Source organism: Salvelinus alpinus, chromosome 34 (assembly GCF_045679555.1).
Source record: "Salvelinus alpinus chromosome 34, SLU_Salpinus.1, whole genome shotgun sequence".
NCBI lineage: Eukaryota > Metazoa > Chordata > Actinopteri > Salmoniformes > Salmonidae > Salvelinus > Salvelinus alpinus.
In genome coordinates, this window is record NC_092119.1 from 22,061,547 (window position 1) to 22,081,486 (window position 19,940).

The following is a 19,940-nucleotide window of genomic DNA, read 5'->3' on the forward strand; positions in this document are numbered from 1 at the left end:
CAACTGTCAGTAAGAGTGTCCATGATTGAGTCTTTGAATGAAGAGATTGAGATAGAACTGTCCAGTTTGAGTGTTTGTTGCATCTCGTTCCAGTCGCTAGCTGCAGTGAAGTGAAAAGACGAGCGACCCAGAGATGTGTGTGCTTTGGGGACCTTTAACAGAATGTGACTGGCAGAACGGGTGTTGTATGTGGAGGATGAGGGCTGTAGTAGATATCTCAGATAGGGGGGGTGAGGCCTAAGTGGGTTTTATTAATACGCATCAACCAGTGGGTCTTGCGATGGGTACACAGAGATGACCAGTTTACAGAAGAGTATAGAGTGTCGTGATGTGTCCTACAAGGAGCATTGGTGGCAAATCAGATGGCCGAATGGTAAATGACATCTAGTCGCTCGAGAGCACCCTTACCTGCCGATCTATAAATTACTTCTCCGTAATCTAGCATGCGTAAAATGGCAATCTGAATTAAGGTTAGTTCGGCAGCTGGGGTGAAAGAGGAGCGATTACGATAGAGGAAACCAAGTCTAGATTTTACTTTAGCCTGCAGCTTTGATATGTGCTGAGAGGACAGTGTACAGTGCAGTGGCACAAAAACCTAAAGCCACACACATAGAACAACACAGACCAGTGACAATTTGCCTTTGGCGGCAGGAAGCCTAGCGGTAAGAGCATTGGGCCAGTAACCAAAGGGTCACTAGTTTGAATCCCAGAGCCGACAATGTGAACAAACTGCCAAGGCACTTAACCCTAATTGCTCCAGGGTAGCTGTTGATATACTCTCCAAGAGTGTCTCATGGGAGTTGGGATATACAAAAAAAAGAAACATTTCCAATTCACATATGCATATAATACACACTTGTAGCCTACATATGTGAAATAGGACAAATATAAGCACTCACCAAATGTGTTTATTTATTATTTCATACAGACAGTATCTGACACTTACTGGTACAAGTACTCCTACTCATATGTTAATACATTTGCATTTGACCAGCCATTCCTTGAGTTATTGTTGCATTGGAGATAAGCAACACCAGACAAAGTATTAAAAATAAAAAGCGCACATAAGATGTTGTTGGTAGAATAGCTGGCATTCAATCATCACTTCATGATATTTGAAGCTATGAAATGTGCATTACATTATTACTTTAAAAAAAATAGGCCGATGGTGATAATAAGAGATTTATTTAGGCTAGCCTATTTGTCATATTGAATTAATATTCATTACCCAAGTCATTCATTGACAAAAATGACCAATAATGCAGTTTTGTAGTTGGCCTGTTTGGCTATAAAACTGATGAAAATGTCATATTTATTTCCAATGTTTTTTCAAACTCAGAATCAACTTGTTTTCAGCATTTGTCATAATATCCGAAATATATAATTTCTTCTAATAATGAAATTACAAGGAGCATGCCTTCAGGGGATCACTATTCAATATCTATAGCCTATATTTTATTATTCTCAAATAAAGTGAAAAGCATATATTCAGTTCATGCATTTGTAAATTGATCAGGTTATGAAAATAATTACTAGGTTGATTATCCAAATTCTGCATGCTGTTTTGTGATTATAAAAAAACTCAAACCTAATAAGGTGTCATATTTACAAACGAAACAGTAAATACAAAAATCTGTAAATGATTGACATACATAGGCACACAATAAGTTGTGACATTGGCTTTGGTCATGTGGCCAACAGTGCAGCTGTAGTATAATTCGACACATTCCGGTCTGTCCAGTGACTACTCACTGCATCCCGTGCCTATGTATTTAACGGTTTCTGATGCGCTCGAGCTGGAACATGGCGCTCTACTTTATGCAACGCACTGTTTTATCTCTGCGGAAGAATACTCAAATACACTGGCCAGTGTCTGTTGACGCTGGAGAAATTGCAGTTGTTTTTGAGACGGCGCTTCTCATTGGATACAGTGGACCTGCAATATTCTGCTCATTGTACGGGAGCCCAGGATTGGCTACGTTGGATCTGCAATGCGTCAAGCAATGGCGCCTAATATTACCCGAGTGGTTTAGGAAAACGGTATGGCCGGACAGTCTACTTTGTATCACAGATCATTTTGTAATACTATAATTATTGCTGTCGACAAGACGTTTTTTTCAGTCTGTCTAGTTCCTCAAAATCATACATCCTCATCTGGCAGGGGCTCGATTCGTTTTTTGGGAGGAATGGTGGTGATCGGAGATTGGTCACCGCAAGCATACACGGAACTATTTACTTTTAGTCGCGGAATTGAAAATGACAGGTGTATCAATGAGGGAATATATAATTAAAATATTAGAAATCCTGTGCTGATTGAGTCTATTTTGTGAATTAAACTACTGCATTCAAACTAAGATTTACTTTTAGGCAATAATATCGCAGTCTGCAAAAATTAATATGTCCCAGGCATATTCACGGTTTAATCAGTCTATGGAAGTGAGTTTGTGTGCCCATGCTCAAGAATAAATAAGCCAAACTAAATCATACAATTTGCATTCAATAGAACAGGATTTTAGCAGCCTAAAATTATGCGATTCCTAAAATTCTACCTCTCCAACAAACCACAGGCGCGTTCGAGATGACGTCATATTCATGCGACTGTTTACACGCAGAGCTATCAACATGGCACTATTTCCAGCTTTTGCAGGATTATCAAATACAAAAGCTGAGAATGCACCTAAAGGTAAGACCCACAAATGTTTATTTATGTTTAGTGGATGTGTCAACCAGTTAGCCACCGTTCTGTGACGGCTTTTCAAAGAGAGATCTAGTGAAATTAAACCTAAGTGTAACGTTCCTGCTTGAAAGTGTCCGTGTCCTAGTTTTGCTAGCTTGTTAGCTTCATTGGTCACAACACAATTATACTATAGCTAGCTAAGTGTCTTTGCTCGTAACATAACATCCCCCAAAATATGCATCCGTAGCTATAATTTGATAAACATTAACGTTAGTTACTCAGTGGTTCTACACCTGCATTGCTTGCTGTTTGGGGTTTTAGGCTGGGTTTCTGTACAGCACTTTGAGATATCAGCTGATGTAAGAAGGGCTATATAAATACATTTGATTTGGTGTGGCCAAGTGAGTAAGCATGATAAACAATGTACCTACACTCACTTACTGTAGGTCAGCAGTGCATTGGCCCATCGGGCCCTCACCATAACCTTAATCTAACTGTACTATATAATGTCCTTATAAAATTCAACTCTAAACCCATTGGCACAATGCGATATGACAACTCTTTGACATAGAACTATTTTATCTTTAGTGCATTTACTGTATCAGTGGGCTTCCTTCTGAAAAAAGCTGTCGCCAAACCTGATTAATTCCTGTGCTTAAAAGCTCTAGAGAACTGATTGCGATTGATTTGACATTCCTCTTCTCTCTCCTCAGAACTAGAATGGCTGAGCAATCAAAGTTTCCGCACTGACGACGCTCTTTCTCTTCACCAACGAGCCACTGTGAAAGCCAACGAAACACAATCGGCAGAAACAAGGTGTTATTATCATACGTGTTTAATCGTTATTCAATTATTTCCCTTTCACTGTGACTCAATAGTATTACATGCTCCATTGTACAGGAGACAGGATAAGGCATTCTGCCCCTTTGAGAAGCACTGGAGGTTTTATTGAGTAGCTTTGAATTTTACTACACAATTATAAGAAGTTTACCTCCAAATATCTTATACTTTTGTGGGAACATATGATCTGTAGTTTCACCCCAAAATCAACAGCTTGTGATATTTGTACTTAAATGTATACTACTAACATTTCTCAGCAGACTCGTTATACCAGAGAGGGAGGATAAGAATGACGTCCAATCCAACAAGAAGAAAAAGAAGGAGAAGAAGAAGAAGAAAAAGAAGAAGCACAAGAAGAAGAGTGGAGAACCCTCTCCAGCAAGCAGTGGCTCAGATTCAGATACTATCTACCCCAGTGACCTCTTAAAAAAGGCTGAGAGCACTCCTCCCAGGTATGACCTCACTAATTTTGTTCCCAGTGACACCCAGGATACATGCTCTAGTAGGAATATATATGATCAGTTTTGCAATTTATATCATAATGAATAAGAGTGTTTGGACAGGGGGGGATTGATCCTAGACCAGCACTCCTACCGTAAGATGCTTTTTTAAATACTTGCCCATGGCTGGTATTACTGTAGTAGTTGTTCTGTTTTAGGGTGTAAGTGTTGCCAGGTAGGAGGGAGATTCATTGTCTGTGGCTCAATGGATTAGGGGAATTATACTCTGGGGGTCTTGGCTGACTGCCAGTTGGAGTAGCTCTTCTTGCCTCAAACTCTGAATTCAACTGCGACAGCAAGCCTGGCTAGTCTCTGAGCTGCCAATGAAATTACCCCCCACCCGTACTCTTACCCTAACCCTAACTTTAACCCTAAAACTAACCCTTAACATAATTCTAACACTAATTCTAACCTTGACCCTAAACCCCCTAGAAATAGCATTTGACCTCGTGGGGACTAACAAAATGTCCCCAGTTGGTCAAATTTTTGTTCGGCTTACTATTCTTGTGGAGAGTTCTGGTCCCCACAAGAATAGTTAAACACGTCCACACACACACACACACACACACACACACACACACACACACACACACACACACACACACACACACACACACACACACACACACACACACACACACACACACACACACACACACACACACACACACACACACACACACACACACACCTGTCTCTCTTCCTTCAATTCAAGGACTGGCTCCTCCAAATTATCCTAATGTTGCCATTATTTTTTATCTGTACTGTACTGGCAATATGTAACGACTAATCTGTTACTGTACTGTCAATGTTTAACGATTATGTGTGTTTTATGAAAAGCTTTCTTATCAATTTCCATTATGGCATCATGTTTGTGTGAGGTAGCACCACTAACCCTATATTGTCTTTTGTTCCAATCATGAAAACGCTGGCTCGCTACGTCACCCACCCCTCTTTAGAGGTGTGGCCTATACTCTGCATTGATCCTGACTATCTCTGTCTGTAGTGAGGAGGCGCAGTTTCAGGTGGAGGGGTCTTTTGTGTGGTTGGATGACCTCCAGACCCCCACCGATCGGCCCTTCTGCGTGGACAGGAGAGCAGACCGTGCCAACTGGGAGTACAAATCACTTTACAGAGGAGATATCGCTAGGTAGGTAATCTTCCTTCCACCTCCGCTGCACCACCTTCCACCCTCCGCCTCCCCACTCTAACACCCCTCACCTCTGCACCACCACCATTACTGCCATCTCAGCTCTGGTGTAGCTGTCCGTCAGCCATCATCAACGCACTCTTACCCTGTCCACACCATTGAGCTGGACAGAGCTGAGCTATACTGCACTGGCCTGGCTGCGCATCCACCACTGTTGCTGGACGCGCGCTGGAAAGGACAATGCGAAAATAACCATACGGTTCAAGTTGGCACGATAGTGTTGAAAGGGTATCTGTTGGCCAGCAGTGTTTAGTTTACCCCCCAGCCTGGTTCTGCTCCCAACGCAAGGTCAGTCAGAGAGGGAGTCAGTCAGCTCCATTACAGTACACATCATCACACGGGGGTTTGGGTGGCCAGAGGGTGGGGGCGGGGTTGGGGGGGTGATAATAAAAGCTGCACAGAGTTTTCTGTCTGCAGTGCTGCAGTAATCCATCTCTCACAGGTGGTTTTACTACTTCAGCCCTCTGACTGCCCTCAGCCCGCAGTCACAGTCAGGGTGCTGAAATCAAAGCTTTTAACTGCTGTAAATTCCTTCCTTCCTGTCAGAGCGTACTCTATGCCCTACATACTTAGTGAGTTGAATAATGACGTGCCTAGGATGTACGCTCGCCGTGGGGTATATATTGTTGCCATACGTACAGTGCATTCGGGAAAGTATTCAGACCCCTTTTCCACATTTTGTTACATTTCAGCCTTATTCTAAAATTGATTAAATAGTTTTTCCCCCTCATCAATCTACACACAAATCCCCCAAAATTATTTTGTGCAAATTTATTATAAAACCACCCCAGAAATATCAAATTTCAGACCCTCAGTATTCAGACCCTTTACTCTGTACTTTGTTGAAGCACCTTTGGCAGTGATTACAGCCTTGAGTCTTCTTGGGTATGACGGTACAAGCTTGGCACACCTGTATTTGTGGAGTTTCTCACATTCTTCTCTGCAGATCTTCTCAAGCTCTGTCAGGTTGGATGGGGAGCATTGCTGCACAGCTATTTTCAGTTGGCTCTGGCTGGGCCACTCAAGGACATTTAAAGACTTGTCCCGAAGCCACTCCTGCATTGTCTTGTTTGTGTGCTTAGGGTCGTTTTCCTGTTGGAAGGTGAATCTTCACCCCAGTCTGAGGTCTTGATCACTCTGGAGCAGGTTTTCATCAAGGCTCTCTGTACTTTGCTCCGTTCATCTTTCCCTCGATCCTGACTAGTCTCCCAGTCCCTGCCGCTGAAAAACATCCCCACAGCATGATGATGCTGCTACCACCATGCTTCACCATAGGGATGGTGCCAAGTTTCCTCCAGATGTGACACTTGGCATTCAGGCCAAAGAGTTGAATCTTAGTTTCATCAGACCAGAGAATCTTATTTCTCATGGTCAGAGTCCTTTAGGTGCCTTTTGCTAAACTCCAAGCAGGCTGTCATGAGCCTTTTACTGAGTGGTTTCCGTCTGGCCACTGTACCATAAAGGCCTGATTGGTGGAGTGCTGCAGAAATGGTTGTCCTTCTGGAAGGTTCTCCCATCTCCACAGAAGAACTCTGGAGCTCCATCAGAGTGATCATCGGGTTCAAGGCCCTTTTCCCCCGATTGCTCAGTTTGGCCGGGCGGCCAGCTCTCGGAAGAGTCTTGGTGGTCCCAAAGTTCTTCCATTTAAGAATAATGGAGGCCACTGTGTTTTTGGGGACCTTCAATGCCACAGACATTTTTTTGGTACCCTTCCCCAGATCTGTGCCTCCACACAATCCTGTCTTGGAGCTCTACGGACAATTCCTTTGACCTCATGACTTGGTTTTTGCTCTGACATGCACTGTCAATTTTAGAATAAGGCTGTAACAAAACAAAATGTGGAAAAAGGGATGGGGTCTGAATACTTTCCGAATGCACTGTACACTATATGTACACCCCTTCATATTAGTGGATTTGGCTATTTCAGCCACACCAGGTGTATAAATCGAGCACACAGCCATGCAATCTCCATAAACAAACATTGGCAGTAGAATGGCCTCACTGAAGAGCTCAGTGACTTTCAACATGGCACTGTCATAGGATGCCACCTTTTCCAACAAGTCAGTCAAATTTCTGCTCTGCTAGAGCTGTCCCGGTCACCCGTAAGTGCTGTTATTGTGAAGTGGAAAAGTCTAGGAGCAAACACGGCTCAGCCGCGAAGTAGTAGGCCACACAAACTCACAGAACGGCACTGGCGGCACGTAGCGTTTAAAAATCGTCTGTCCTCAGTTGCAACACTCACTACCGAGTTCCAAACTGCCTCTGGAAGCAACGTCAGCACAATGACTGTTTGTCGGGAGCTTCATGAAATGGGTTTCCATGGCCGAGCAGCCGCACACACGCCTCTGATCACCATGCGCAATAACAAGCGTCGGCTGGAGTGGTGTATAGCTCGCAGCCATTGGACTCTGGAGCAGTGGAAGCGCGTTCTCTGGAGTGATGAATCACGCCATGTGCCAGTCCGATGGACGAATCTGGGTTTGGCGGATGCCAGGAGAACGCTACCTGCCGAATGCGTAGTGGCATAGTGAATCATGGTTTGGGGCTGTTTTTCATGGTTCGGACTAGGCCCCTTAGTTCCAGTGACGGGAAATCTTGACTCTTCAGCATACATGACATTCTTGACAATTCTGTGCTTCCAATTTTGTGGCAATAGTTGGGGAAATGCCCTTTCCTGTTTCAGCATGACAATGCCCTGTGCACAAAGCGAGGTCTATACAGAGACGGTTTGTCGAGATCGGTGTGGAAGAGCTTGACTGGCCTGCACAGAGCCCTGACCTCAAGCCCATCTAACACCTTTGGGATGAATTGGAACGCTGACTGCGAGCCAGGCCTAATCGCCCAATATCAGTGCCCGACATCCCTATTGCTCTTGTGGCTGAATGGAAGCAAGTCCCTGCAGCAATGTTCCAATATCAAGTGGAAAGCCTTCCCAGAAGAGTGGAGGCTGTTATAGCAGCATATGGGGACCAACTCCATATTAACACCCATGAGTTTGGAATGAGATGTTCAACGAGGAGGTGTCCACATACTTTTGGCCATGTAGTGTCTTCTTTTAACTCCGTTTGCTTCTGAGTATAGTTGTCTTCATTAGCATATTTCTAAGTATGTGTCTATATAGGTATGCATGTCCACAGAAGCGGTGTAGTAGGACCCACTGATCTTTTTATTAACTACACAAGGGCAACAAATTGAGTTTCAGATGATATCGGGTTTAATGTGTAGTCAATACACACACACCACAGCAAGTTAAGTGAAATGTGATCAATATAGCCATGATTGGACTGGTGCTTGGTGTATTGCTGCAGAGGGACTTCCTTTTTGGAGGAGGTCAGGTGACGCAGACAATTCTGTTTATTTCTTCTTTTCTCTCTCTTTCTCTCCCTGCCCTCCCTTACTGAGCTGCACCCCAGTTCAAAACGCTCTCAATACATTGCTGTTTCTCTTTACAGGGATTCTACATATGACTGTAATGATTGTAATGTCTTTAAAGGTACAAAAGGAAAGGCTCTTCCTCTCTGGGTTTGGACCTGCGGTCTCAGGCCGTGAGCTGGGCTGAGTCTGGCCCAGAGAAGAAGAGAGTGGACAGGAGACAGAGACCCAACCGCTACTTCTCCCCCACCGTCCGCCAGCTGCTGATGTCTGATGGCAAACCCACACTGCCCAGACCTCCACAAGAGTGCACCACCACCACCTTACCCTTCATCCCTGTGCCCTCCTGTCTGGAAGGTGAGGCAGAGGGGGGTGCCTCTGCCAAAGGCCAGGGCTCCTGGGTCAACCCCCTGGGGGTGTATGACTCCTCCACCTCCCTGTGGCTCCAGGGGAAGGGGAAGGCGGAGCATGGCAGGGCAGAGGAACAACCTTCTACTCCCAGGGACAATGCTGCCGTCATGCTGGCTGAACGGGTGGAGGACTTCAACAGGAGGCTGAGGGAAACCCCCACAGACACACACACCTGGCTTCAGTTTGTCCTCTTCCAGGTATACTCAATGTTAAAATGCCATAATTACACACCACACCAATCAGTCCCTTCAAATCACATTACATTTTAGTAGGGCCAAGAGTTTTTCCGGGACAAAATTCCAGTCCCTGGCATGTATCTTGATACAACAAATCACATAATAACGTCCAGAACTGTATTATAGGACGAGGTAGCTGGGGCGCCTGGGGTGTTTGGTGACATCTCTGAGAACGAGACCGAGCGGCGGAAGAGGTCAGTGAGGGCGACGCTGGAGAAGAAGGTAGCCATTTTGGATCGAGCAGTGGAGAATAACCCGAGCTGCGTGGAACTGAAGCTGGAGCGACTGCGGCTCTGTAGGGAGCTGTGGGAGCCGGCAGCCCTGCTGAAGGAGTGGAAAAAGCTGGTGTTCCTGCACCCCAACAGCGCCCCCCTGTGGAGGAAGTACCTGCTGTTCATGCAGAGCCACTTCAGTACCTTCTCCGTGTCAAAGGTCAATACGGTATACGGGAAGTGTCTGAGCACGCTGGCGGCGGTGCAGGATGGGAGCATGGTTTCTCACCAGGTGCTGCCGGGCACTGATGAACACATGCTGGGTAATGGTCCAAGCCACATACTATATACTTTATATATAATAATGTTTGTATGAATAACTTATTAAGGACTTTTCCCCAGAGATAGCTTCTACATTATAGACAGAGGACTACTGAAATGTGCACTAACTCACAAACTTGTTCTGTTTGGTTGTGATGGAAAGTCATTGGTTTTTGCTTTCTCATCTTTTATTCACTGGCACATGGCTCGCAGAGGGTCTGAAACTTGAGAAGCATTAGCCAATGTAAATATTTGTAGAGGCGAGCAGAGAGCGAGTATTATGGTTCAGGTTTCCCCTTGTCATTGTGTCCTGTCCTGCTGCTGTATTGAACTGTATGTGGTTCATTATGCATGTTTGGACTGTGTCTGTGACCATAAGAGTTGAAGAGAAGAGTGGATTAGTTGTCATTCTATTGGAAGTGAAAGGTGCTGTTGTCTCTGCTGGAGTGTGTGTGTGCTTATGTATAGTGTTGTGAAAAAGTATTTGCCCCATTTCTGATTTTCCCTATTTTTGCATATTTTTCAAACTTAATTATCAGATCTTTAACCAAAACCTAATATTAGATAAAGGGAACCTGAGTTTGCAAATAACAAAAAAAGTGCTACTTATTTTATGTATCACATAACAAAGTTATGCAACACCCAATTCCCTGTGTGAAAAAGTAATTGACCCCGTACACCCAAAAAGTTACACTATTAATCATCTGGCCATAGAACATTCTTCCAAGAGTCTTGATGATCATTCAAGTGCTTCCAGGTGTTTTTTGGCAAACTTGACTCAACTTTTTGGATGAGATGGATCCCATTTAAGTCTGACGAAAACCAAACACTGCATTCCACAGTAAGAACCTCATACCAACGGTCAAGCATGGTGGTGGTAGTGTGATGGTTTGGAGATGCTTTGCTGCCTCAGGTTCTGGACGACTTGCCTTAATAGAAGGAACCATGAATTCTGCTCTGTATCAGATAATTCTACAGGAGAATGTCAGGCAATCCGTCTGTGAGCTGAAGCGCAGCTGGGTGATGTAGGAAGACAATGATCCAAAACACAAAATTAAGTCTACATGAAAATGGTTAAAAAGCAACACATTTGAAGTTTTGGAATGGCCTAGTCAAAGTCCCGACCTAATCCCAATTGAGATGTTGTGGCAGGATTTTAAACGAATAGTTCATGCTTGAAAACTCACAAATGTCGCTGAGTTAAAGCAGCTCTACATGCAAGAATGGGCCAAAATTCCTCCACAGCCATGCGAGAGACTGATCAACAACTACAGAAAGCATTTGGTTGCAGTCATTGCAGCTAAAGATGGCACAACCAGTTATTGAGTGTAAGGTGGCAATTACCTTTTCACACAGGGGAATTGAGTGTTGCATAATATTGTTAATTAAATAAATAAATAAGTATACATTTTTTGGGGTGTTATTTGTAAACTCTGTTCCCTTGATCTAATATTAGATATTGGTTTAAGATAGCATTCAGTATAAAAAATATAGAAAATCAGAAAGGGGACAATACTTTTTCACGGCACTGTATCTCCTTTAAACTCCTTTCAGAAGTCTTTGGTATGGATTTGATGTGGTTATAATCTGTCGTGACAGACTAAATTTAATTAGCTGGCTAGCTAACTGGTTATATGTATCATGATGTCATTGCCAGATGTCTGTGGGTGTGGCACAGGGCCTCGTTCAGTAGGCAAATGTGGAATTTTGCAGCTAGAACTGTCATAAATAGAACTGACAAGATTCCTTTTCCCCAATGACTGACAATTATATCTGTTTTACACAGTACACATCTATCTGCAATGTTCTATAACATCTTTCATTCTCCTGAACAGACCCCTAAACAGGTTTGTGCTGCGTAATGTTTCTGACCACTGACAGGAGATGAGGAACAGATGGACTAGGGGAGAAGGAGGGTGAGAAAGGGAGAGAGGATCATGGATGTCCACTCCAGTGTCCATGCTGCTGAGCCATGATATGAGTACTACAGTCCTGGACTAGCCTCCTGGCCCTCTGGCATCTGCCCCTCAATTAGCCTAATGAATCTATCATCTAGTTAGACTAGCTGGCCAGTGGTCAGTCTGGGCTGCTGGGCTGGACATGGAACTGTCTTGTCAGGGCTTTAGCCTGCTGAACAATGATAAGGATGGGATGCACTCCAGGAGCATTTAGAGTACAGCCTTAATTTAATGAAAAATAATGGTAAGGTAATGAGAAGGTTTAAACAATCAGAAACAGAAGCGAGTGCCTCACATTCTTTAGCCCAGGGTTTCCCAAACTCGGTCCCAGGACCTTGCTTTAGCCCACTCAAACAGTCCTATCTGTTGACCACAGCTAAGTGTTATGTAAGGGTAGAAAAATCTGTTATGGATTTGATGTTATCCAGTGATTCTTCGCTTATTGAAATCACCTGGAATTTTATTGAACATACTGGAACTATTTAGGTTTATAGCTCAGCTACTGCAACTCATAGAAAATAGGCTAGCTGTTTCAGGTTCAACCATAGAAAATAGGCTAGCTGATTTATGTTCAACCATAGAAAATAGGCTAGCTGTTTCAGGTTCAATCCATGTATGTCATCACTCATGACATCTTTTGTATTCTCAACTCGACCTAATAGATACAGAAGCTCTTCAATTTTTGTGTGATTTTACTGTTATAAGATGATGGTCCCAGACTCCCTCTTGTGGTTGAATAGTACATATTTCTTGCATATCTGAAGCTGCACTGTGGACGGATCAAACAGTGTGGGAGATGTACGCCGTATGTACTAAAATTTGACCATAGCCTCTGCTTACATTGCAGTGTTGAGCATATATCTCCACCTGACCTCTGAGGGAGACTGTTGGTCTTTTTGACTGTTTGGTTCCTTTTAGAAAATGCAGACGGTCTCTGTACTGGCAGTACAAGGCATGTAGCCTGGTCCCAGATCTGTTTGTGCTGTCTTGCAAACTCCTATGGCCATTGACAGCACAAACAGATCTGGGACCAGGTTACAAGTCAGGGCAATGTAACCCCAAATTAAAGGGAACATCTGCAGGAGACGGCTGCATTAATTATAACTTGATAATTATTCAGAATAATGAAGACTACTGTGAGGGGCAATAAACAGCTTTTGAGAAGCTGACATATCATGTGACCTCAGGGATGTGCAGCTTTAATTCGCCTGCTGAATTTTTCATTCAGGGAAGATTATCTATCTGTTATTACTTTAAAAAAAGATATCTCTCACTTTCTTCCTAATCATACTATTTGAGGATCTTTCAATGAATTAATCTTTAAGAGCTCATACTAAACTAATGCACACTTGCTGGTTCTAATAGGTGGAACTGAACTGGGTGCTCTGTGTGAGGAATTATAATTAATGATGTGGTATTGTATGCTCTCTCCTCTCTCTCTGCAGCCATCTTCCTCCAGCAGTGTCATTTCCTCAGGCAGGCTGGCCACTCAGAGAAAGCTGTGTGTCTGTTCCAGGGCCTACTGGACTTCACCTTCTTCAAGCCAGACACTGTCAAGGACCTACCCACCAGACAACAGGTACACACACACACACAGTCATTCCCCAAGTTCCTCTGCAAAGAACACACATGTTCCAACACTTGTACTCATATACAGCTGGTAGCTCCCTCCAGAATAGACTGACGATGAATTGGTGTTACTGTATTGGCTGTTTATCCAAAGCCAGTGCACCAATGCTGTTTGTTTTTTGTCACTGGCATTAAAGCAGTGCTGGGGCCCTCCAGAGAGTGCCCTTCAGACTGGTCTGGGCCTTGTCACTTTACACACTACATGGAAACTTTGCTAAGGGGGTCGTTTTAAAATGCATGACCAGGTTTTAATAGAGACATTTTTCCAGCAGTGGGACATTCTAATTCGAGAGAACACATAATGGCCTGTTGCTCTTCTGTCAGAAATGCTGCAGTGGCTCACAGCTCACTGTCCTCCCAGCACCAGCAACATTACATAATGGAGAAATAATTCTAAATGTATAATACCTCAAATGAAGCAAGGGCATGTTGCTATGTGTGTGTCCGCATGGTAAACACAGCATTAGCTTTCATTAACTGTTTTAATTGATCAGGGTTGTATTTGTTGATGAGAGACCGTCCCTTAACACTACGTCTCTGTTCCAAGGCCTATACTAGCGTAGCGCTATAATGAAGCAATATGTATTGGCTATGCATTTCAAGTGGTATGGATAGTGTGGCTATTGGAAAATAGTCTAGGTCAATTGAGCTTTGTATTGTTAAGATATCACACCATACAGGATTTCTCTACCGAATTTGGAAGTACACATGCCCAAAGCTCTGTCTGTCTTTTGTCTCAGAGACAGTGATATTTAATAAGAATGTAAATAGGTTGGATCCCAACGCTGCCACTAAATCTAACATTACTATATGGATATATAAAATCCTTCAGCTTTTGGATTCGTCACCAAGTAATTAGAAGATCTCCTTTTCAGGCAAAATAAATTAATCTTAACGATGACGAGAGAGACTCCATGTGGCTGTACTCTGTAATCATCTGATTATTAGAAAATGATCCAAGCAATGTGTCCTCCAGAAACGAATGCAGTATTAAACAGGACCACCTTTTATTCCACACTGTAATGAGTTTCTGCTGTTCTCCATGGAGGTCTGGTCTGCTGATCACTCCAGCACTGTGTTGACAGCAGAGAGAGGCATGCACTACCATGGAGGGACTAATTCATTCCATCTAGTTATTGTCCTGCAGGCTGTCCTGCAGTTCAGTCTGTTGTTCTTCCTGTCAGGGGAACTGCTGACCTCAGCGCAGATGGAGACAACTGCCCATCAACCCATGAAACATGATATGTTTACAAATTATTACATTGTTGAAATACCCAACATTCCCTCTCCTCCACCCTCTGTGTGATTGTACAGTATTAATTACTGTAGTATTGAGGGATTGATATAAATATCTGTGTTGTATTAAACCATCCCTTTGGCCTTTGCCCTTTGTGGTCCTCCAGGTGGAGTTCTTTGAGCCATTCTGGGACAGTGGGGAGCCCCGTGTCGGGGAGAGAGGGGCCAGGGGATGGAGAGCCTGGATGACCCAGCAGGAGAGAGGGGGCTGGCTCCAACCCAGTGAACAAGGTTAACAACTTTATAGCCTTGTCTGTACTAAAACCTGTGCTAACACTTTACATGGTTGCTCTTATTTCTGTGTTATAACACTGTAATTACGCTAGTAGCAGCATAACATTAGGATGTTTTGATGACGTAAGTCATAGTGTTGTAATGTTAACCTTTGGAACCTCTGTGTGACAGATGATGGAGATGAAGAAGATCAGGAGGAATTGGAGGTGAAGGATAAAACCTGGCCCAAGTGGAGGATCTGGTTGGATGTGGAGACGTCACGTGAGGCCATCCATTGGCTGCCGTGGAGGCCGGACAAAACCAAGGGCCAATCGGTGGAGGACTGTGAGGACCCGGACCGACAGGTATTGGCTGTGATTACTGGTGATAGCGGTGCCAAAACTGGGATATATCTACCATTACAAAATGGGTTCCTACTGTTGCTATTTATGTCTTACCACTTGCCTGCATGTGTGTGTTCTATGTAGGTGCTGTTTGATGACATTGGGCCGTCTATGATCCGGCTTGTCCGCCCAGAACTCCAGCTATGTCTTCTTCTGTCCTTCCTGCACTTCCTGGGTCTGCCTGCTGACACTTCCTGTTACAGTGCCCCCTCCTGTAGCCTGCTGCTGGATGATCAGGCTCTACTGGGGGATGTTCACCACCCTGACTCACCACTGACCTCCTATGCCCTCCCTGTTCCTGGGGTCAGCCCCGTGGGTCACATGACCTCCCTGCAGGGTGCCAGGAGGGGGGTGGGGCTGTGTAAGCAGGGGGAGGAGTTTGTAGACAACGTGTTCCAGATGGTTCTGCCTCTGTTCTCTGCTCAGGAGAGAGCTGTCCTCTCACTACACTGGATCCAGTATGAGAAGCTCAAGGTAAACCCAGGTTACCCCAGCTATAAGCTTTAGAGCCAGGCAAGCATATGCTCAGCCAAGTTCAATTACTTTGGTAATCGTGAAGGAATTTTAAGTTAATTGTAGTCAGGATGAAATGTACGTATTTTCATTCCATTTTATTGCTGAACTTTGTGTCCTTCCCCCTCTCATTCTCCATTGAGATTCTTCCACTAATGCTCATGTCTCTCCTGTCCTTCCTCTGTATGTAACATTAAGGTGCTGAGGTGCGTGCGCGGCAGGAACAAGAAGCGTGTGAAATCCCAGGGGAAGAGGAGCAAGCGCTTGGCCAAGCGGCTGCTGAAGGAGCCAGAGAACCGGGGCCGCCTCAGCCTGTGGAGGGAGTACGCCCACTTGGAGTGGCTGCTAGGGAATTTGGACGAAGCCCACAAGGTGTTCGACACAGCCCTGGGACTGGGCGTGGCAGGAGGGCTGGCAGACCCTGCCCTGTGTGACCTCTGCCTGCTCTACGCCCAGCTGGAGGTGGAGGAGGCCTGGCGAAGGGATACGGGCGGGGCAGGGACGATTGTTAGGACCGCCATGTCTTCACCAGCGGTCTATATCCTCACCAAGCTAGCAGAGGGTAGTTCGTATGCCCCCTTCTTGGGACAGTTGGCTCCAGTGGCCGTGCTGAAGGCCAGGAAGGCCTATGAGCAGGCTGTGGTGAGCTCCCTGCCTGGGCTGGAGGAGGGGGCCGCGGGGCAGGGGCAATCCAAGAACTCCAGGCGGGTCAAAGGTTTGGTGGGGTGTTACGCCCTATTCCAGTACCTGACTGTGGGGGTCGATGCTGCTGATGCTGTCTACAACCTGGCCAGGAAGAGGCTGGAGCAACACTCCAGTATGTCAGCCCAGGAGTCAGCTAGCAGTGAAGTTATGTGTGACATACAGACACTGAGCTCTGTCTCAGAGTGTGAGGCCCTGGCTGTCCAGCAGGTGGCGCTGCTGCGCTACCACACCAGCACCAACGTGTACCCACTTAGCCATATCAGACTGGCGCTGACTTCGGCCCTGGCCCACTTTGCCTCCAGCACTTCTCTGTGGCAGTTGTATGTGCAGGTGGAGAACCGCTACCACAGCGCCGGCAGGGCTCGCCGCTTCTTCCACAGCGTGACCAAGGCTAGTGCCAGTGTCGTGCCACGCCTGTTCGCCATCAGCGCAGAGCAGCAAAGGAAGCAGCTAGTGGACTCTGTTCAGAGGTGAGAACACTGAAGATGAAGGCTCTAATCAGTATCACTTAATCTAATGTCAATAACAGAACACACAAACACAAAAAAGGAATAGAACTACTGTAGTAGCTCACATTTAAATTCATTTTGTGGAAGTTTTTTCATGAGTTATTGTTTTCTTCTTGGCAGGTCTGGTTGTTATGGCGACACCCTCTCCACCCTGCCAGAGAACGGCCTGAGCAATCGTATCCGCACGCTGTTTGAGAATGCCATAGCAACAGAGCACGGGGTCCACTGTCCGTTGCTGTGGAGGATGTACATGAACTTCCTGGTAAAAAAGACGCCTCTTTAAAACATGAACTTCCTGTTAAGACACCTCTTTAACACACCCTTAAATCATTGCAGTTATCAGAACCTCAGGTTTGTTCCAACAGCCGAGGGATGAAGGAGACTTGGAAGTATGGCTGAAGCTGGCGTCTGGTGTTTTGTTCTGTTGTAGCTGACGTCTGGTGTGTTGTAGCTGACGTCTGGTGTTTTATTGTGTGTTGAAGCTGACGTCTGGTGTTTTATTGTGTGCTGAAGCTGACGTCTGGTGTTTTGTTGTGTTGTAGCTAACGTCAGGTGTTTTATTGTGTGTTGAAGCTGACGTCAGGTGTTTTATTGTGTGTTGTAGCTGACGTCTGGTGTTTTGTTGTGTTGTAGCTGACGTAAGGTGTTTTATTGTGTGTTGAAGCTGACGTCTGGTGTGTTATTGTGTGTTGTCGCTGACGTCTGGTGTTTTATTGTGTGTTGTAGCTGACGTCTGGTGTTTTATTGTGTGTTGTAGCTGACGTCTGGTGTTTTGTTGTGTGTTGTAGCTGACGTCTGGTGTTTTGTTGTGTTGTAGCTGACGTCTGGTGTTTTGTTGTGTTGTAGCTGACGTCTGGTGTTTTGTTGTGTATTGTAGCTGGCGTCTGGTGTTTTGTTGTGTGTTGTAGCTGACGTCTGGTGTTTTGTTGTGTTGTAGCTGACGTCTGGTGTTTTATTGTGTATTGTAGCTGGCGTCTGGTGTTTTGTTGTGTGTTGTAGCTGACGTCTGGTGTTGTAGCTGACGTCTGGTGTTTTGTTGTGTTGTAGCTGACGTCTGGTGTTTTGTTGTGTGTTGTAGCTGACGTCTGGTGTTTTATTGTGTGTTGTAGCTGACGTCTGGTGTTTTATTGTGTGTTGAAGCTGACGTCTGGTGTTTTATTGTGTGTTGTAGCTGACGTCTGGTGTTTTATTGTGTTGTAGCTGACGTCTGGTGTTTTACTGTGTGTTGAAGCTGACGTCTGGTGTTTTATTGTGTGTTGAAGCTGACGTCTGGTGTTTTATTGTGTGTTGAAGCTGACGTCTGGTGTTTTATTGTGTGTTGTAGCTGACGTCTGGTGTTTTATTGTGTTGTAGCTGACGTCTGGTGTTTTATTGTGTGTTGAAGCTGACGTCTGGTGTTTTATTGTGTGTTGAAGCTGACGTCTGGTGTTTTATTGTGTGTTGTAGCTGACGTCTGGTGTTTTATGTGTGTTGTAGCTGACGTCTGGTGTTTTATTGTGTGTTGTAGCTGACGTCTGGTGTTTTATTGTGTGTTGTAGCTGACGTCTGGTGTTTTATTGTGTGTTGAAGCTGACGTCTGGTGTTTTGTTGTGTATTCTAGCTGACGTCTGGTGTTTTGTTGTGTATTGTAGCTGACGTCTGGTGTTTTGTTGTGTATTGTAGCTGACGTCTGGTGTTTTGTTGTGTATTGTAGCTGACGTCTGGTGTTTTGTTGTGTATTGTAGCTGACGTCTGGTGTTTTGTTGTGTATTGTAGCTGACGTCTGGTGTTTTGTTGTGTGTTGTAGCTGACGTCTGGTGTTTTGTTTGTGTTGTAGCTGACGTCTGGTGTTTTGTGTTGTAGCTGACGTCTGGTGTTTTGTGTTGTAGCTGACGTCAGGTGTTTTATTGTGTGTTGTAGCTGACGTCTGGTGTTTTGTTGTGTGTTGTAGCTGACGTCTGGTGTTTTGTTGTGTTGTAGCTGACGTCTGGTGTTTTGTGTTTTAGCTGACGTCAGGTGTTTTATTGTGTGTTGTAGCTGACGTCTGGTGTTTTGTTGTGTGTTGTAGCTGACGTCTGGTGTTGTAGCTGACGTCTGGTGTTTTGTTATGTTGTAGCTGACGTCTGGTGTTTTGTTGTGTTGTAGCTGACGTCTGGTGTTTTGTTGTGTGTTGTAGCTGACGTCTGGTGTTGTAGCTGACGTCTGGTGTTTTGTTATGTTGTAGCTGACGTCTGGTGTTTTGTTGTGTGCTGTAGGTGTCAGAGGGGAAGGTGGAGAAGGGAAGAGGGATCTTCTACAAGGCTCTACAGGACGTCCCATGGGCCAAGGTGAGCACAGTGACTGATGAAATTATGAAACGGTGATAATTAGTTAGCTCTTTGGTGTGTTTTGGTCAAAATATATGACATGGTTTCTGACGTGTGTGTGTGTGTGCGCTCACGCGTGTCCATCCAAAGGGTTTATACATGGACGCGGTGCAACTCTTCCCTGAGCACGTGCAGGAGTTCCTGGACCTGATGACAGAGAAGGAGCTCAGACTGAGGGTTCCCATGGAGGAGGTGGACATACTGCTGGAGGACTGAGGCTCTAAAACCCTTCCCACAGTGGGCCTGGCTTCCTCAGACTCTCCACTGTGGATACCCGAAGTTGTGCAGTGACCAATAGAACAACCAAGTGTCCTCATGAAGAAGACCATTTTACTTTTCAAACAGACGTGTGAATAAATGATGTTACACTTATTAGTGTTAATTCAATATTTTGATGGATTGCAAATCCATATTTTTATATTTCCAGCTTTTTATGGATTCTTAATCCATATTTTGATGGATATAATATCCTATTTTTATGTCAAAGATTTGTTTTGAAACATATATTTTTTGAATGGACTGAAATAAACGTTTTGTTTCCTAATACTGGCCTATCAACCAGAAGGAGCTCTGAGCTTTCAGCCAATGT

General features: G+C 44.8%; 1 protein-coding gene across 2 annotated transcripts; it reads left to right on the top strand.

Annotated features, from left to right (window-relative positions):
• Positions 1 to 1,884: 1,884 nt before the first annotated feature.
• Positions 1,885 to 19,723, top strand: nrde2 (NRDE-2, necessary for RNA interference, domain containing). Of its 2 annotated transcripts, none has more exons than XM_071382737.1 (15): positions 1,885 to 2,040; positions 2,568 to 2,683; positions 3,391 to 3,493; positions 3,775 to 3,969; positions 5,024 to 5,167; positions 8,721 to 9,207; positions 9,373 to 9,781; positions 13,183 to 13,316; positions 14,770 to 14,893; positions 15,068 to 15,240; positions 15,364 to 15,753; positions 15,991 to 16,967; positions 17,127 to 17,268; positions 19,241 to 19,312; positions 19,442 to 19,723. In XM_071382737.1, the coding sequence occupies exons 2-15, from the start codon at positions 2,593 to 2,595 to the stop codon at positions 19,565 to 19,567; spliced, it is 3,567 nt and encodes a 1,188-aa protein (XP_071238838.1). In that variant the 5' UTR covers positions 1,885 to 2,040; positions 2,568 to 2,592; the 3' UTR covers positions 19,568 to 19,723. The 2 variants fall into 2 exon arrangements, with proteins under 2 accessions (XP_071238838.1, XP_071238839.1); XM_071382738.1 differs by having other exon boundaries at positions 3,778 to 3,969.
• Positions 19,724 to 19,940: the final 217 nt, after the last annotated feature.

Coding starts and splice junctions, on each gene's coding strand:
- nrde2 (XM_071382737.1), top strand. CDS start 2,593: ATGCGACTGTTTACACGCAGAGCTATCAACATGGCACTATTTCCAGCT. Junction 13,317..14,769: donor ACCTACCCACCAGACAACAG/GTACACACACAC, acceptor GTGGTCCTCCAG/GTGGAGTTCTTTGAGCCATT. Junction 19,313..19,441: donor AGGACGTCCCATGGGCCAAG/GTGAGCACAGTG, acceptor GTCCATCCAAAG/GGTTTATACATGGACGCGGT.